The sequence below is a fragment of the Astatotilapia calliptera genome, chromosome 3 (assembly GCF_964374335.1).
Source record: "Astatotilapia calliptera chromosome 3, fAstCal68.1, whole genome shotgun sequence".
Classification (NCBI taxonomy): Eukaryota; Metazoa; Chordata; class Actinopteri; order Cichliformes; family Cichlidae; genus Astatotilapia; species Astatotilapia calliptera.
This window is the reverse complement of record NC_137424.1, coordinates 58,192,194-58,209,625: the sequence shown is the minus strand read 5'-3', so window position 1 is coordinate 58,209,625 and position 17,432 is coordinate 58,192,194. Positions and strand designations below refer to the sequence as shown.

The following is a 17,432-nucleotide window of genomic DNA, read 5'->3' as shown; positions in this document are numbered from 1 at the left end:
TTAATACAGTATGTTGATGATCTTCTTATTGCAGCCCCGTCAGCAGCGGCCTGTACGGCAGCATCGCTCGTAGTGTTGAACAGATTGGCGGAGTGTGGCTTCAAAGTGAGCAAAGAAAAACTGCAGTTGGTCCGGCCAGAGGTAACATTCCTGGGCCGGGTGATCGCACACAGATCAGTGGGGTTAATGAACACACACAGAGACCAAATTCTGACACATCCAAAACCAAGAACTGTGAAGGAGTTGCTTTCCTTTCTTGGCTTGACAGGTTACAGCAGGCAGTTCATTCCGAACTATGCGGGTAAAACAGCCCCTTTAAGGGACCTGATCAAGAAAGTTGGTGTTCGAAATCTGAAGGCTGAATTGCCTTGGACGCCGGACACAGAGACAGCGTTCATTTCACTAAAACAGGATTTGTCAAGAGCCACAGATCTGGCCACTCCTAACTATGATGAGGCATTTTATCTTGATGTTTCAGAAACAAAGGGAGTTGTGAATGGTGTGTTGTTTCAGAAAAAAGGGGGAGGTAGGGATGTACTTATGTATGTCAGCATAAGATTAAATTCAATAGAAGCAAGGCATCCCACATGCACACAACACGCAGCAGGAGTAGCAAAGATAATTCAGAAAACAGCACATATAGTGAGGGAACACCCACTGAAAGTGCTTACCACACACAGTGTAGTGGCCTATGTGAACTCACAGGTATTCACAATGACTCCACTGACGCAACAAAGGTTGAGCAAAATTTTAGAGGCGCCAAATTTGATATTCACACATGAAGGAATAAATATGGCAGACCTAATGGGGTCAGGAGAACCACATGACTGTATTAAGAAAGCCCAGGTTGAAGGAAAAATCAGGGAAGACCTGAAGGCAGAGCCCATATACGGAGCTGAGGATTGGTTCACAGATGGATGCTGCCACAGAGATGAAGAAGGATTGAAAGCGGGCTATGCAGTAGTCTGTAGAGTAGGAACTGAGTTTCAGGTGAAAGAAGCAGGAAAAATTGAGGGACAACAGTCGGCCCAGAGAGCTGAAGTGATAGCCCTAACTCGAGCCTTGAGGTTGGCTAAAAACATGAGAGTGAACATTTACACTGACTCAGCATATGCGTTTGGAGCAGCTCATGTGGAACTGGCTCAGTGGAAGAGAGCCGGGTTCAGGACGGCCACTAATGCACCCATCTGTCACAAAAAGGAAATGGAGGAACTGGAAAGGGCCCTGGAGGACCCAGACGAGGTAAGTATTATAAAATGCAAAGGCCACTCACAAGCAGACAGTATGGTGGCAAGAGGAAATCAGAAAGCTGATGAAGCCGCAAAGGAAGCAGCGGGCTACAAAGGACAGAGACAACTGGTGCAGGTAACCCCAGAAGAGGAGGTTAGCACTAACAGCATGGAAGAAGTTAGAAAGGCTCAGGAGGAGACATCCCCAGAGGAAAAGGGGGTGTGGGAAAACAAAGGAGCCTGGCAAGATGGCGGTTTGTGGAGGGGGCCAGATGGGCGTCCCGCTTTAACGGCCAAAATGGCGGAACAAAAGGTGAATGAGGCTCACGGGCTTGGTCACGTGGGAGTGAAACAGATGGAGAGAAATTTGTGCCGATGGTGGCATCCTGATTTGAGAAGGATGATACTGGAAAAGGCCAGAACGTGCCTAATTTGTGGGGCACACAACCCAAAGCCAGCAGTAAAACCTGAAGCTGGTAAGTTTCTCATGCCAGAAAGGCCAGGAGAAGAGGTCGTGATTGATTATACCGACATGATTGATACAGGCCCAGGTGGGGTGAGGTATTTGTTGGTGTGTGTGGATGTTCTGACTGGATGGCCCGAAGCATGGGCGACCAAACGTGAAGACGCGAAAAGTGTGATTAAGTGCTTAATCAATCATTACATTCCAAGGCATGGGTTTCCCAAGAGAATTAGATCAGACAATGGTACTCACTTCAAGAATAAAGATTTGCAAGAGGTAGAGAGGATGTTGGGAGTGCAACATAAGTTCGGGACGGTCTATCATCCTCAATCTCAAGGAAAGGTAGAGAGGATGAACCTAAATTTGAAAAACAAGTTGGCTAAAATTTGTGCGCAGACAGGGCTAAATTGGGTCGCAGCCCTGCCCATTGCTTTGATGACCATAAGATGTTCTGTTAACCAATCCACAGGTTTCACCCCTTATGAGCTGCTGACTGGGAGACAGTTTCCAGCACCCTGGACAGTGGTCCCGGTGGAGCAGCCCAGGACAAGCAACAGGTCTCATGCAGAATATTTTAATGAGTTGAAAGCTCTTGTGTCCAGCTTTACAAAACAGGTCACTTGTGAGAGACCCACGGGGAACGGAGAGGTCCCGGACGCAAAGGCAGTGTGGCTGAAGGTCATTAAGCGAAAGTGGAAGGAGCCCCGCTGGACTGGTCCGTATGAGGTGACCGCCCGGACGGCTACAGCAGTCCAGCTGAAAGGGAAAGGCGACACCTGGTACCATTGGTCGCAGTGTGCACCCGCACACGAGAGCTTGGTGGAGGAAAATTCGTCTTCAAGGAACGCAGGTGTCAAGGAACAGAGGCAGAATAAACCTCTTCACCTGTGTAACGGGCCGACCAGTAGTCTACCTGGAAGGCCGAAGAAAGAAGAGCAGCCTAGGAGGAGATCGCCGCGCCTACAAAAAGGAGTGGTAATAAATTGAGAGTTTGAAAAGGGGTGGTTTAAATAAAAAGAGTAAAAAAAGGGAAAGTGGAAGGGGCTTGTTCTGTCAATTATGTTGTCTCTATCTGTATTGGTGGGTATTTTGGTGACCTGTGGTTGTTGTCTCATTCCTTGTGCCCGAAGGTTGGTAGAGAAAGTGATTGTAAAGGCAGTGGACCCTGGGGCGGTGGCCCCTATGTCCATGATGCCGATGATGGATCTGGAAGTAGTCGAGTGGAATGAGGAGTGAACAACAACCTATGTATCGACCTCTGGTGTGCCAGAGGTCGAAAGGGGGAATTGTGGGGATGAACAAAAAGTATTTTACCAGCATAATATAATCTGCAGTATGATCATTGCTTTAACAATGTAACAGATAGCTTTAAGATGGCCTTAAGATGTTTATGATGATATTAACTTTGTATTTCAGGTGCAGTTATAACTATTTTATACATATTGCATATCTGTGCTTATTTGAGTTGATGTTCAGGTTCTTTAAAGGTCGTAAGCCTCACTGACGTGACTGTTCAGGTGATACATGTTGAGGGAAAACTAGAACATAGAAGGAATTGCAATACATGCTTACAAAACACTTATATCAGGTCATTTTATATTAAGGTTTTAGTAGAGGTTCTTGGTTAAAACATTTATTTAGTAGAAGACATACACATAGTCTCAGTGAGCTTCTGGTCTGGTAAAAGGTCAGAAGTGCAACAGGTGAATTGAGAAAGAGCATTTGAGGACGAGACACAGACAGTAGGTGAAGAGGTGACACAAAGAGCATGTGAGGTCAACACACACACACACACACACACACACGTTAAATTAGATTTATTTAGAGGAGAGGTTAGTTATGTTTGGCTGTAACTGCAAAATTGTCTTGGTAAAAGAGGAACCGTTTCTTGGTGTCTCGGCAAGAAAGAGGAACAAGACAAGAACTGAAAGGTAGACAGGAAGGGCTAGCCATGAAAATAGAAGATGATTTTCTAGGTGAAAAGTCATGATGATGTTGATCTGATCTATGTATAAAATGTATCTGTGACGCATGAAGGGGCGTCAGTAAACAAACCCTGATGTTATAAAATAATTGTTTGTGCCTTAGTAAGTCGAAGATCAATTGCTGTGTTCAGTGATCTTCCCACATGTGAATTAAAATCTTCGTTTGACTTCACCCGGCCGGACCAGTGTGGTTATTTTTCGATCACCTCTTGTACCCTTTCTCAATTCTTGAATCTTAACAGGGTTTTTTAAGAATTAAGCTTATTTAGTTTCACAGAGGAAATGACTAATTTATTAATGTGTACTTTAGTGCACGTCGGGACTTTGTACTTATATTTATTTCACTTTTTCCTAGTAGACAACTCTTTGACAAAGGCAGAGAGAATTCTTAACACAATCATTGAGGGAGATTCAAACATAGATTCTTCAGAAGATGAGAGTCATGTTAGCCAGATAGGAGAGGGTGAGAACCCAGGAGGAGCCACACGAAGATTATCGAGAGGCAGTGGCAGATGTAATAGAGAAAGACACAGGGTCACCTGAAATCTGTCGTCCTATCTGGTCCAAAACCAACATGTAGGAGAATCTGGAATTTTTGATTTTGAGTTAAAAATAAAATATGGGTAAAATGCAGAAATGTTTTCCAGTAAAGTAAAAAAAACAAGAGTCGCAATTATAGCTGAATCCATGACACCTGATTGTTTCTACAAGATCACGTCTTTGCTGAAAGTTGTCAATGATCTCAATGTGTGAAAAGAACTCACAGTATCTGGAGTTCAAGCTCCTCTTGGCTGAGAAACCAGGGACAAACATGTGAACAAGACCTGAATAATACCAGTAATGAAGAGTTCTCTCCGAAAATCAAGAAAAGGAAGCCCCAACCAGATGAGAGTGTAACAAAATATGGTTCACTCCACTTGCCTGAAATGGTTAACAGTCCAAGGCATTTCAGTTGTAGAATGGTTGGGTGCAACAGTAAAACATATGTGAGATGTGGGAAGTGCCAAATGTTGCTTTGTGTCTCCAAATAAAAATAAAAAATCACAGTACTTCCTCAGATATCATAAATTAATTGACTTTTGTGAAATAGAAAGCCCAGTGCAATCACTTGTTCCTGAACCAGTGGCTTACAGCTAGTGAAGTGTCAGTGACTTCTAAGTTGACCCATGATCTACATTTTTATGATATTGTTATATAAATAAGTTTTAATCTCCTGCTTACAAAAATTTCAGTGGAGCATGTAATTTTCTTAAATAGCTCTTGAATTTTGTTAGTTTCACATTCGTGATCAATGAACTCCCCTTGTGCCCTGTAGTGCACCTGTTGTAAAATTTAAATAAAATTAGTTAAAAACAATTTTGTTTTTGTAATGTGTTTTTTACCATCCCAATACTTGATTTATCAGAAAAAAATCAAAATACTTTTTTCCCCCTGGGTCTCAGGATATACCAGGGAGTCAGGTACTTCTGATTTGAGGCCTTAGTTTTCACAGGAGCTACAGTATCCAGAGTCGTACGTAGTGAGGAGGTAAAATTATTAACAAGATAATCAGCCTCTGATGGGGTTTTGTTTAGATAGCTGCTCTGCTCTATGAGCATTGAAGATGATAACAGTGGGTGGATGATATTCTTAAACTTAGTTACAGCGCTTTCAGAAAGACATCTACTGTGATAAAGTCTACTCTCCACCGCTGTGTAATCAATTATTGTAAATGTAAATGTTATCAGGAAATGAAACTTATCATTTCAGACGGGAAAAGTGCCAAACAAAATGAAAATAGCTAAAGTTGTGCCGCTGTATAAAACCGGGGATAGACGCCACTTCACAAATTACAGGCCTGTTTCTTTACTACCACAATTCTCCAAAATCCTAGAAAACCTGTTTAATAAACGATTAGACAAATTCTTAGATAAATATAAATTACTCTCTGACAGTCAATATGGATTCAGATCAAAAAGATCAACATCTCTGGCATTAATCGAATCAATTGAGGAGATTACGAATGCTATAGATCAGAAACAGTATGCAGCTGGAGTATTTCTGGATCTCAAGAAAGCATTCGACACAATCAATCATGACATATTAATTAATAAACTGGAACGGTATGGGATTAGGGGGGTTGTACTGCAATGGGTGAAAAATTATTTAAGTGACCGGAAACAATTTGTGAAGCTGGGTGTCCATTCCTCATCATGCTTGGACATTGCTTGTGGTGTTCCACAAGGCGCTGTACTGGGTCCAAAATTATTTATTATTTATATAAATGATATTTGTAAGGCATCTGATATATTAAAATTAGTATTATTTGCAGATGACACAAATATGTTTTGTTCTGGGGGTAATCTAAAGGAGCTGCTGGATACAATTACTTCAGAAATGTGCAAAATTAAAAAATGGTTTAACAGGAACAAACTATCGCTAAATCTAAGTAAAACTAAAATTATCTTATTTGGGAATTCCCTTAGAAATGCACAAGTGCAGATTCATGTAGATGGTGTGGAAATTGAAAGAGTACTTGAACATAAGTTTCTTGGTGTGATTATAGATGATAAATTAAACTGGAAGTCTCATATAAATCATATACATAACAAAATTTCAAGAAGTGTCTCAATCTTGAGTAAAGTAAAACACATTCTGGACCACAAATCACTCCACATTCTCTATTGTTCCCTGATTGCTCCGTATTTGAATTACTGTGCAGAGGTTTGGGGCAATACTTACAAATGTTCGCTATCATCAATCTTTATATTACAAAAAAGGGCCATAAGGATAATCCATAAAACTGGTTACAGAGATCATACAAATCCACTATTCTTAAAATCAAAAATTCTAAAATTCACAGATCTGGTTCATTTTCTCACAGCACAAATTATATATAAAGCAATAAATAACCTGCTTCCTGACAATATTCTAAAAATGTTTTCTAAAAGGGAACGGGGATACAATTTGAGGGGGGAATTCAATTTAAAACATCCTCGTATCCGTACAACATTAAAAAGTTTTTGCATCTCTGTGTGTGGAGTGAAGCTGTGGAACAGACTAAGTAAAGATATGAAGCAATGTCCAAGCATGGCGCAGTTTAAAAAGCGGTTTAAGGATATGGTTTTTACAGGGTACAGGGAAAAGGTAGAGATTTGATAGGGTGTTCTTGTCTAATATTTTCATGTGTGTGCGCATGCACGGGTTTGTTGGTATGGGTATATATGTATGTGTATATGTATGTATATGTATGTATATATATATATATGTGTATATGTATGTATGTATGTATATATATATATATATATATGTATATATATATATGTGTACGTGTGTATATGTATGTATGTATGTATATATATATATATATATATGTATATATATATATGTGTACGTGTGTGTATGTATGTGTGTATATATATATATATATATATATATTTAATATATATATATATATATATATATATATATATTAAATATATATATATATTAAATATATATAAAATTGTAGGTTGTGTATCCTTCAGGTGTTAATGGGGTTATTGAAAATGTGTATATGTGCGTATGTGTGTATATACGTAGGTATGGATAGATAGAAACATATATGTGTATATATTAAAAAAAAAAAAAAAAATTACACATAACATATAATGTAATTACAAGGAGGTATTTCTGTAGTCTATTGATACTAGATAGTGGAAAAGGGGTGGGATTAAATAAGCTTATGCTTCTTCCTGCTCCTTTTTGAACATGGACGTTATTTGGAGTTGTGGTTGCTCGTTTTCCTTTTGTTTGCCTTGTTCATTTGTCTCTTTTAATTCTATTTTTTTTTTATTTTTTATACTTTTTCAACATGTTCAAAATAAAGATTCAATCAATCAATCAATCAGACAGGAGAGGGTTTTCAGCAAACACTGTTAAATGTTCAGTTTCTCTGCCATATGTTAAAACAAGATCTAGAGTGTGATTAAAGTGGTGATGTGGCTCGGCTGCAGGGGATGGGTAGAGCAGCGGGTTCAGGTTGTGGTGCCGGGGAAGGCTGGTTTTCACAGCATCATCTAATCATGTCTTCCCATTTCAGTATCAGCCGGGCTGGAGAGGAGAGAGAGAGCTGCTGGAGCAGAGAGCCATGTGCAGAGCGTGGACCATTGTGCTCTGCAAAGTGCTGAAGTGCAGAGTTAACCATGAAAAACAAAACAGAACACTGTGAATAAAACAAAAGGAAAACGCGAGAGTCGGAGTCGCGTTGGGTTCTTTGGGTCTACAGGTGATTAGAAAGAAGAGGTAGAAAGTATGCTATGTGACTATTTGACTGCAGGCCTTATTTGCAGACTCCACGAGACATGGAGGTGGGAAGAATCAGCCTCAGGTGAAACAAAACAACAAAACAAAATGTGCAATCACAATGTGAATCTTTGAAAAAGGCCCCCTTCAAAGTAAAATATGAAATTTTAAAAACCAAAATAACAGAGACCCAGTCAAGACAATGACACGTTTCAGAAGCATCCAGAAACTTTTCTCCTCACCATGGAGTTTTCAAAATAAAAGACTTCATGCAGGCTGAATGTGTCACGGCCCAGTGGATCAGCAGGGGCAGGACTCATTGCGGGTTCAAGCCCTCGGCCCACGCACCTGTGAAGAGTAAACACCTGAGCCTCATTTGCACTGTCAGCATTTAACCTGAGGGATGGCAGGTATTCATGCAGGATCATGGTGTGACTCGCGTCAGTGTAGCTTGGCTCTCAAAGTATATAGCACTTGTTCCTTCTGTGCCTTTGTTAGCGTGTACGTTCTGCATATAGATTCCCTGAACCCGTCCCTGTGTTCCCTGAGAGGATTCCTTGTTGTGAGTGATTGGAGAGTGGCTGGCAGCAAGCAGTGAGTGATCGAAGAAGAGCAAGTGTTTTCTCCTTGTCCTCCCCACCTTGGATCCACTGGAGCCCATATTCCTGTCACCATTGTATACAGCAGTGTTTCCTGCTATTAAACCCAGTTCTTTGTATTCTTCAGGGCAAAGAAAGACTCAAGGCTCAAAGTGGTCAAACTCAAAAAATGATCTTTAATTTTACATATTCCGGAATATGGAGGCTTAGCACACCCAGCAACGCCAGCTGAAGTCTGAAGCAAAAACAGCAAGCTTGGTCATTTATATTCCTCCTCTAGATGTCACACACACTTTAAGTTTTGATCAAACACTCTGCTTAGTCTCACTTTCTGGCTGCAGCTCCTATTTTCTCTGCAAAAGCATGCAGTTTCCTGTCAGTACTTTTTGGCACACACTGTGTTGGCCTCTCTTATACATAAAACAATATAATCAGCAAATAAGCACTAAGAATATATATTAAATACATGACAGTTCAGCCCCTTTTTGTCTTTTTTAAAAGACGACATAAACCCTGATTTATCCCATTAAGTTTTACTTTCATGTGGCAATAATAGCTAAAATATAACAAACATCAAGCTCTTAGACAGCACCTCACGTTTGCGCCGGGCTGTGAATTATTGCCCCCTTTTTAAGTAAAATCCCACTTCTAAACCCACTGTTATCATCACAAGCTCCAGAGTGCTGTGTGAGTCCTCAGCGAACCGTGACAGAATGCTTATGAAACACTCCCGGTGTGATCTGAAGCTGAAGAGATGGAAGGAAACAAATGTCAAAGACACACCTTTTTTTTTTGCAAACTTACACTTAACTTAGAAGGCATTGGAATGAAAAATAAAACAACTAGAAAAAAGTAGAGACAATAATAGAGAAATATCAAGACAACATTTTACTCTGTCCGTGAAAATGAAAACTCAGTGAACTCCGGCATTGATGTCCAGTTTAGATATTTCTTCCCTTGCGCGTCCTGTTGAACCAACTTTACTTCTGTTTTAATGTTGACGTAAACGTTTTAACCTCTTTGTGAAGGTTTTTGGGTTGAATCGTCTTTTAGAAATAAATTTCTTCCTTCTTCTGATGTTAAATCTGACCTTAAAATTCTAATTTGAGTTTAATGACTCGTGAATTAATGCTGATGTTATTCTTATAATATATATGCTCTTGTGATAGTGGATAGTGACTACTGAATAATGTCTCAAAGTGAAGAGTAACATCACTGATGTTTAAGCAGAAGAAAGACAACAAAATAAGAACAATGAGAACAGAGGGACGAGGAGGAAGAGGTCAGTGGAGAAGTCTGCAAGATCCTGGAGGGAGGCGGCCACAGCTGGTGTACATCCTGGTAGTGTGTGGTTGGGGTGATGGGAGGTCTTAATCCCATAGAAAACCTGATACTAGAAGAGAAATCTTGAAACAGAGCAATAAGAGTAATAATGATCAAATTCTTTGACGTTAAAGTGCAGAGAGACTTTATTGTAAGTGTTCCCTTTTGATGTATCCATAAAAAGGGATCCACCATAAAGTTGTTGCCAAACATACGGCCCGGGGTCCAGAACTGTCTCATCAAAGGGTCCAATCCAGCCTGTGGGATGGCTGTGGAGTATTGCCGAGTGGGAGGGCTTAAATTCAGAATTTCTTTGGTTATATTTTGACCATAAGGATGGATCACATCAGGAGAGCCTGAACTGTTCATTTCTGTCTGAATTGCCGTCAGCCTTACAGCCTTCCTTCAACCAACAACATTCTCCCATGACCTTGAACTCTGCACCAAAGTAAGCACAACATAAATCATTAAGTCATTTTAAATTAGCTGATTATTCTTTTTTCAGAACGTGGAAAAACTGAGACATATTTTTCATAAAGTATTTCAGACTATTTGTTACTTTCATACATATCAACATTGTAATAATTGATGATACGGTGTAGTAGTAAAATAGTAGTAATAGTTGCGGTCTGGCATATGGGCTGAGTGGGAAATTATATATGCGGGCAGTTTGTATTCTTTCTGCACCATTTCATGGTGGATGGTGAAAATGAATTTAAATAAATGCTTTTTTAATGTTTTGAATAAATACAAATTAAAATGACGTGTTTTTGAGTATATAGTATATATATATATAGTGTTGTCATAAGTATTGTCACGTTAATACATTAATCCTTAAAACAGACGGTATTTGAACCTTTGCACATGGCACAGTGACATGAATCTGTTTAGATTTGTTGTTCACACAAAAGACAATCTTGTTTTCTTATTTATATCTAGAAGGTTTATACACAGCACGCTGTGCACCTGCAGGGTCCACCTAATGCAGATAAATCAGCTTTAAATCAACCACAGACCCCTCTGAGGTAATCATCTAAGATATATTTATTTTTGTGAGGAGTACTTTTGTGTTTAATATTTGTTTATTTTTGAAAGTTACTGTTGCTGTACACAGCGTCACATATGCACTGTTTTTCCATTTGAACGTCACAGATTGTTAATCCAGCAGCTCTACATGCTCTGGATCTACATCCCTCCCCCCTCTTCCTCCACATCCTGGAGCCCCGGATTACTCTTTCATCCTCAGAGTTTCCAGGAGCACTTTATTCCCCCAGCTGTGAGCTGAAGTATTTTAAATGGTTTTCCCACAACAGCTGAACTGACAGGACAAGAAGATCTGTGCAAGCTGAAGAAGAAGCAGGAGCTCGCTGTTGTTTTAAAGGCATCCTGAAACTTAGTGCTCTGACAAGGTAAGGATAAAACTCACTACTGCTCCAGTCATCCATTCACATGTGAACTCCTTCCTAGGAGGATGTACAAACAGACAAGGCTGCTTAAAAATTGGAAAAAAATGTATCAAAGGAGAGAAAAAGAAAAAAAAAGCAAGAAATAAACCTTATGTGCTTCTGTAAGGATTTATTGAGTTCTATTGGTTTAAATAAAAAGTATAACTGATGTAATTTTCTCATAGCCTGATATATTCAGACTCTACATTCATATTTTTCTTTGGGAATTTTGTCATCCATCCATCCATCCATCCTCTTCCACTTATCCTTTTCAGGATCGTGGGGCAGCTGCAGCCCAGCTGTTAGGGTGAGAGGCAGGGTGCACCCTGGACAGGTTGACAGTCTGTTGCAGGGCTACAGCTAAAATGATATATTAGCTATATTTGTTCATATTCATTTTTTTTATGAATATTTTGATGAACAGCCTTTTAAGATTTTTGCGTCACTTGCTTTGGGACTTTTCCTCTCATGTTGGTGTGTTTCATGCTTTACATGTTTTTGCACATCATTATTGTTTTTTTTTTTTGCATTAATTTGAATAAGTTTGGGACTCTAAGTAGTCAGCACCTCTTTACAGTCACGTTTCGTTTCTTAACAGAGTGGTGTGTCTATTTTTGTTGACTTTGCATGTCTTTGTCCTCTTTTTTGCATCTTATTTGTGTCATTTCATGTTTACATTTGTGGTGGTTGGTTTGCTTCTGTTTGGCTGTTTTGTTTTTTAGGTTTTTGTTGTAGTTGTTTCGTGCCTCACCGTAATTTTTCTTCTGTGTTTTTCATGTGAAGTCATGTCATGTTGTGTGTTTCTGAAGTGTTTCAATACCTTTGATCTCTGCAGTTTTTTCTTTGTTTGCCTCTTCTGTGTCTAATTTGGTTTATTTGCTTCTCTTTTGCCATGTTCAGTAATTTTATAGCTCATCATGCATGTTCATGTGTAATAATAGGTTGATTGGTTCATACGCATTATACTTGTCGTTTTACTTTATCTCTTTATTGTCTTTTGTGATATTTGCACTGCATTTGAGCTCTGTATGGTGGTTTTATGTTGCATTTTCCCAACTTTATTTTGCAGTATCCAGTCTCAGTTTCTGATAAGCAAAATCTTGTTTGCATCATCTCTCAGTCCATCAAGTGAATTGGTTGAGCTACATAAACTTTGTATTTACCTTTAGCGATGCTGTCCACCCTACACTGTTTGGGTGTGTGTGCGGTCTTATTCGTACTGGCCCCGCCCACCACATCGTTCTCCGGTGGTGCAAGCCACGCCTCTTGTCAGGAAATGATTCCCGGCCACATCCGTGCTCACTCTCAGGACTCGCAGCACAGACAGGTCACCATACGCACGTCTGCCTCTTCCTACCTCCCTGGACAGTTTATAACAGGTACTATCAGCGTAATGTGCGACGCTTAACAAACCAACTAAAAACCAACAAACCTGCTGTGATAGTTACTCAAATGTAGTTATTTTAATGTGGTATGTGAGCTGAATGACATTAAAACACCTTCATGATCTGTTTATGTTGGCTACCTTTTGTTTTTTTGACTGTTCAGTAATGGTGCGGAGCTCTCGGGACTTCATGGGTTTCCTGCTCCAGGCACGCCGTGCAGAGGGTACCTTCAGCAAATTTGGAGGAAGCTATGGGGTCACGCCATGGCCCAAAACCAGAGCTGGAAGTGGTGTCAGGAAGTCCAGGAGACAGGGCCCGTTGCTGGTGGGCGGCTCCTGGATCCTCACACCTCCTGGCACCCACACTCTGTGCTGCCTCTCGGAGGGTGACACTGTCACACACTCGGACAAACAGCTGAAGAGAAACCTCTCGTTTGTATGGAGGGCTCCTGATTCACCAGTGGGAGACATACGGTTCTAGTAAGCCTACAAATAATAACAGATTCGTTTTCACAGAATTTCAAGTTTTGTACAAGAAAACACAAACCTGAGTATCCTCTGTTTTCCAGCATCACGGTGGTACAGTCCTACTTTGTTTACTGGGCAGGTATTGAGTCTGGACTGGTGCGTGACGCGGGTCGTAGGCTTTGGAATGGGAGTAACACTACTGGAGTGAATGGAGTGAGTGCAATTTCCACACTACTGCAAGACAAAGTTACAGCCCTGCCAAGTAAGCTGATTTAGTTATTATGTGATGGTAAATTTGGGACAAAATGCAAGCTAGGTGCTTTGAAATAGAACAATTGTCGCCTCTCTATTCACTCTCTTCTCTCACCTTGTTGTCTTGCAGCTCTCAGAGCCTTTAAAGCATCAAAGAAAGAAACAAATGCGACAAATAGACCAGGTACTAGTCTACAACTTATTACAAGAGCAAGAAGTGGACCTTACAACTACAAATCTATGAAAACAACAACAGAAACAACTCATCCAGCCTTGGACAGGAGCAGGTCTGTGACTCTGGCATTGTTTGAAGTCAGTAAAAAGAAGAATATGACCTTAGAAAATCATCAAACTGGTTCTCAAACACCTTTAAGATCATATTCAGGTGTGACTGAAGAGGCACAAATTGACCCCGTTCCTCAACCAAAGGACCCCAAGAGCTCAAGTCCTTTGACAGCATCTTTCTTCTCTGCTGAGGCTACAGGGATGAAAACTACCACCATTTCTTCATTAAACAACACAGTGCAAGCCTCAAGTAGTCCTCTTCCCCTCCTTGTTCCTGTCATCCCGCTGAAGGAAGAGGAACTTCCAAAATTACATTTACCAGATCCAAAAGCACCTAACAAACCTGAAATAGAAGATGTCACCAGAAATCACTCAACTAATCACAGTTTTCATAAGATAAAGCTCCCAAAACCCACAACCCAGAATCCAAAAGCAGCAATCCAGGAAGAAGAAGGTTCAGCAAAGTTCAAGACCCAGAGTGGTTCAGTCCAGCCTCACAGGACTAGTGTAACTGAGTCCCAAACCAATGCAGTTAAATCAGAAATAGGTATCGGGTCTCAAAATCCTCACTCCCAAACTTCTTCACCCAAGCCTATTAGTCATTTCGAAACTTCCATACTTCCATCCATACTTCTTCTACGGTCCCAAACTGGTAGGAGTAATATTTATCCATTTCTCCCAGCATCTCCATCCAAATTCCTTTCTCGCTCTCAAACCTCCTCTCCACACTCCATTCCACCATCCAGATCTCCCATCATTAAGTCCTTTCTCACAATATTGTCCCTTACCCACTCTGAAAACAGCCCTTTAGAACCCAAAAGTAGCCCAAAGCAAACCAGTACACCTTTCTCTAAGCTTCAGACTACAGCTACTGTCCTGAGTAGCTCTCCTCACAGTGAGTATATCAGAACATTTCTCCAAGACATGCCAGAAACTACTACAACTAAAAGTCAGGGTAAAACTAGCATTCCTTGGACAGATTACTCCCAGTCTGAGATATCACCTGACGTCTCAAACAACTCTCCTCGACCACAGAAACAGAAACAAACTCCATCCTCAGAGTCTCTCTTTAACCCACTGCTCTTTACACTGAGGACTGACCAAACTCCCATACTGGAAAAGAGTCAAGTGGATCTTAGGTCTGACGCAAAGATCAGAACTACGCGCCCAGTCTTTGCTCTGCCCTCAGCCACTCCTTCCCTTTCCGCTTCATCTTTCTCCTTCTCCAATACTTTGCTCCCTACTGCAACAGTTAACGATAGGTCTACCAATTCTCCTCATTCTTCTGGAGGTTTACTCCTTGTAACTATGCGTGCATCCATTAGGTCTACATTTGTCATCCCTTCTTCCTTTACGAGAAACCAACCGACAACATCATCAGCTCGTTTTGCTCTCCCCTCCCCTTCTCCAATCTCCAACCCCCCTTATTTGTCATCTTCTCAACCTACCCCCACTTCCCCACAGCCATCCTCCTTTGCCTCGTCTACTATACCCTATTTATACACTTCTAACCATCCATCATCAGATCTCTTGTTTACTCCAGCTCCCTTGCCTACCTTTACCTCTTCCCAGTGCATCACAAATTCAACAAATTCTTCCATTTCTTTTGTTTCTTCTACCACTTCATCTAGCTCGACCTCAGCAACTTCTTCCTCCTATCAAGGTACATCTTTTTATATCCCATCTGTAACCTCCCCGCCTGCTGCCCAGGCTACCTCCCTTCACTCAGGACCCTCTCCAGCTCCCCGTCGCTCTCTGCACAACCTCTCCATGCCCTCACCTTCCCAGAAACATACTGAAGGTCACACTGCATCATCTGATCCTGATCCAAGTATACACCCACCAACACCAAGAACAGACATTCATCCAAACCCCAAACCCCACCCTAACATCGAGGAAAATCTTGGCCACGAGTTGAAACCAAAGCTTCCAAATAGTGATGCTAAACATCCCTCCAGTCCTCCTGCAACTCCAGACAAGGAAGGGAAATATCCAGACATACGCAGGCACAGTGCCTGGGAGCTGGGCATGCTGCTGGGCAGCTCAGCTGGTTTGGGTATGGTACTGGTGGTTGGAATAAGGTACTTGTATCGCCAGGCTTGTGGAAAACGGACAGCGGTGACCCTGAACGATCGGGAGAGAGAGTATGGGAGAGGAGAGATAGGACTGATCCACGTCCAGGAGTGTGGAGATTTGGTTAGAGTCCGAAAAATCAGAGAGAACAGCTTAGTACTTCTGGCAGAGTATGATGTACTGTCACCACCTGGAGAGAGAAATGCCGGCTGCCAACAAAGATGCTAGATACCAAAACCTTTCAAGGACAAGAAAATAATCTTGATTAACTCCTCGAATGTTCGGATTGATTTTTTTCCCTACAACAAACGTCACATTGGGGAGACAGATCAGGCTAGGTAGTAAAAGGAAAAACAGTGAAATGTGTAACACAAAAGGGTCATTAAGGAGAAAAAGAACGCACAGATATCATCACACCATAACACAATAAAACACAGACAAGCAACAGGGGGACATATTCCAGCTGGATCTGGGACCGCTGCAATCTTCGATCGTGCCTCCAGCTGATCCCTGTCCACATCGGATGCGAGCCAGTCCGTTCTGAAATTTTCTTCCTCCTTCCAGATTTTCAGTAACTATTGTTTGAAATTCATTAGCTCAAAAACCAGCAGAACTTTCACTTGTGACAGCACAGCAATGCAGATGAATGCAAACACTGTCGTCTACTGCAGTGCAGGCTCCACAGGGGTGACTACGAAAGGATAAAACTGTGGTCAGTCAGTCTGTTGCTGAAAGAGATATTCTGACACCTTTTTCCGCTTCTTCATTAGTTTTTCTTTTTTTTTGCCTGTCCCATTTGGTTCTTTAGCCGTCAGAATTGTTGTCTGAAGACCAACAAGGATACCCAATGGATTTACTTTGCCAAATGGATCATCGTGGCATTGCCGTATTGGTCCATTTGATCGACCTTTGTTTTTATTGTTTATTATATTTTATTTTCAGATGTTACAGACGGGACAGACATGAGTGAGGGATAGGAAAGGAGGAAAGAAAGGTAAAACAGAAGGGGAGAGGGACAGTGAGAAAGGGGGGGAGAAAAAAAATCTCCTGGATCACCTGTTGAGAGAGAAAGAATAGAAAACAAGCGAAAAAAAAAAAACCAAAGCAACATACTAAACACAACACCATCGCATTAATCTAGCTAAGTCAGTAAATACTAAATATTCAATGTTGTTGTGCAGCATGCAGGACAGACAGCGCACAATGTGCTTTGAAGTAGCAGCCAAGAAAGGTGTAATTTAAGTCTACAAACACCTTCATTAGTTTTAAACAAGCAGCGTCTCCAGAGGACCTTTCAGGTCCCGTTGAGCCGCGGTCCCTGACAAAATGGGGCTTGGCAGGCTGTCACGAAATTCGCTGTAAATGTTCACAATCATCCACAGATTATTTAAGCCAGCAGAGCACATTAATAGACTCCATAGACAAAAGCACACACTGGTGCACTTTCTAAGAAGAATCAGCAAGAGCAGAAGAAAATATTCCTGGCTAAATCTTTCTGTCTCCAACATAAGTAGAAGAATAAAGCTACAATCTGAGTACGTTAACAGAGAAGAATAGGTATGTTTTCTGCATGCATGTCTAAATATACCACAGTGTATAGACAATGACAGGAGGGCTGTAAGTCCAGCTCTGATTAGGTTTTATAGGCTGATTTTAACAAGCA

At 41.1% G+C, this 17,432-nt stretch overlaps 2 protein-coding genes across 2 annotated transcripts; both read left to right on the top strand.

The window, feature by feature from the left end:
* Positions 1-1,234: 1,234 nt before the first annotated feature.
* On the top strand, positions 1,235-3,849 carry LOC145421778 (uncharacterized). The gene is made up of 2 exons (XM_080292552.1): positions 1,235-1,968; positions 2,035-3,849. The coding sequence occupies exons 1-2, from the start codon at positions 1,285-1,287 to the stop codon at positions 2,677-2,679; spliced, it is 1,329 nt and encodes a 442-aa protein (XP_080148678.1). The 5' UTR covers positions 1,235-1,284; the 3' UTR covers positions 2,680-3,849.
* Positions 3,850-12,332: 8,483 nt separating this feature from the next.
* reeld1 (reeler domain containing 1) lies at positions 12,333-16,142 on the top strand. The gene is made up of 5 exons (XM_080295798.1): positions 12,333-12,709; positions 12,900-13,171; positions 13,261-13,434; positions 14,083-14,243; positions 14,379-16,142. The coding sequence occupies exons 1-5, from the start codon at positions 12,479-12,481 to the stop codon at positions 15,995-15,997; spliced, it is 2,457 nt and encodes an 818-aa protein (XP_080151924.1). The 5' UTR covers positions 12,333-12,478; the 3' UTR covers positions 15,998-16,142.
* The last annotated feature ends 1,290 nt before the right edge of the window (positions 16,143-17,432 follow it).

What these genes read in the sequence shown, in the direction of transcription:
- LOC145421778 (XM_080292552.1), top strand. Translation starts at nt 1,285, where the DNA reads ATGGTGGCAAGAGGAAATCAGAAAGCTGATGAAGCCGCAAAGGAAGCA. An exon ending in AGAATAAAGATTTGCAAGAG is followed by an intron (nt 1,969 to 2,034) that starts GTAGAGAGGATG and finishes TCTCAAGGAAAG; the next exon opens with GTAGAGAGGATGAACCTAAA.
- reeld1 (XM_080295798.1), top strand. Translation starts at nt 12,479, where the DNA reads ATGCTGTCCACCCTACACTGTTTGGGTGTGTGTGCGGTCTTATTCGTA. An exon ending in CTATCAGCGTAATGTGCGAC is followed by an intron (nt 12,710 to 12,899) that starts GCTTAACAAACC and finishes TTCCTGCTCCAG; the next exon opens with GCACGCCGTGCAGAGGGTAC. An exon ending in GTGGGAGACATACGGTTCTA is followed by an intron (nt 13,172 to 13,260) that starts GTAAGCCTACAA and finishes TCTGTTTTCCAG; the next exon opens with CATCACGGTGGTACAGTCCT.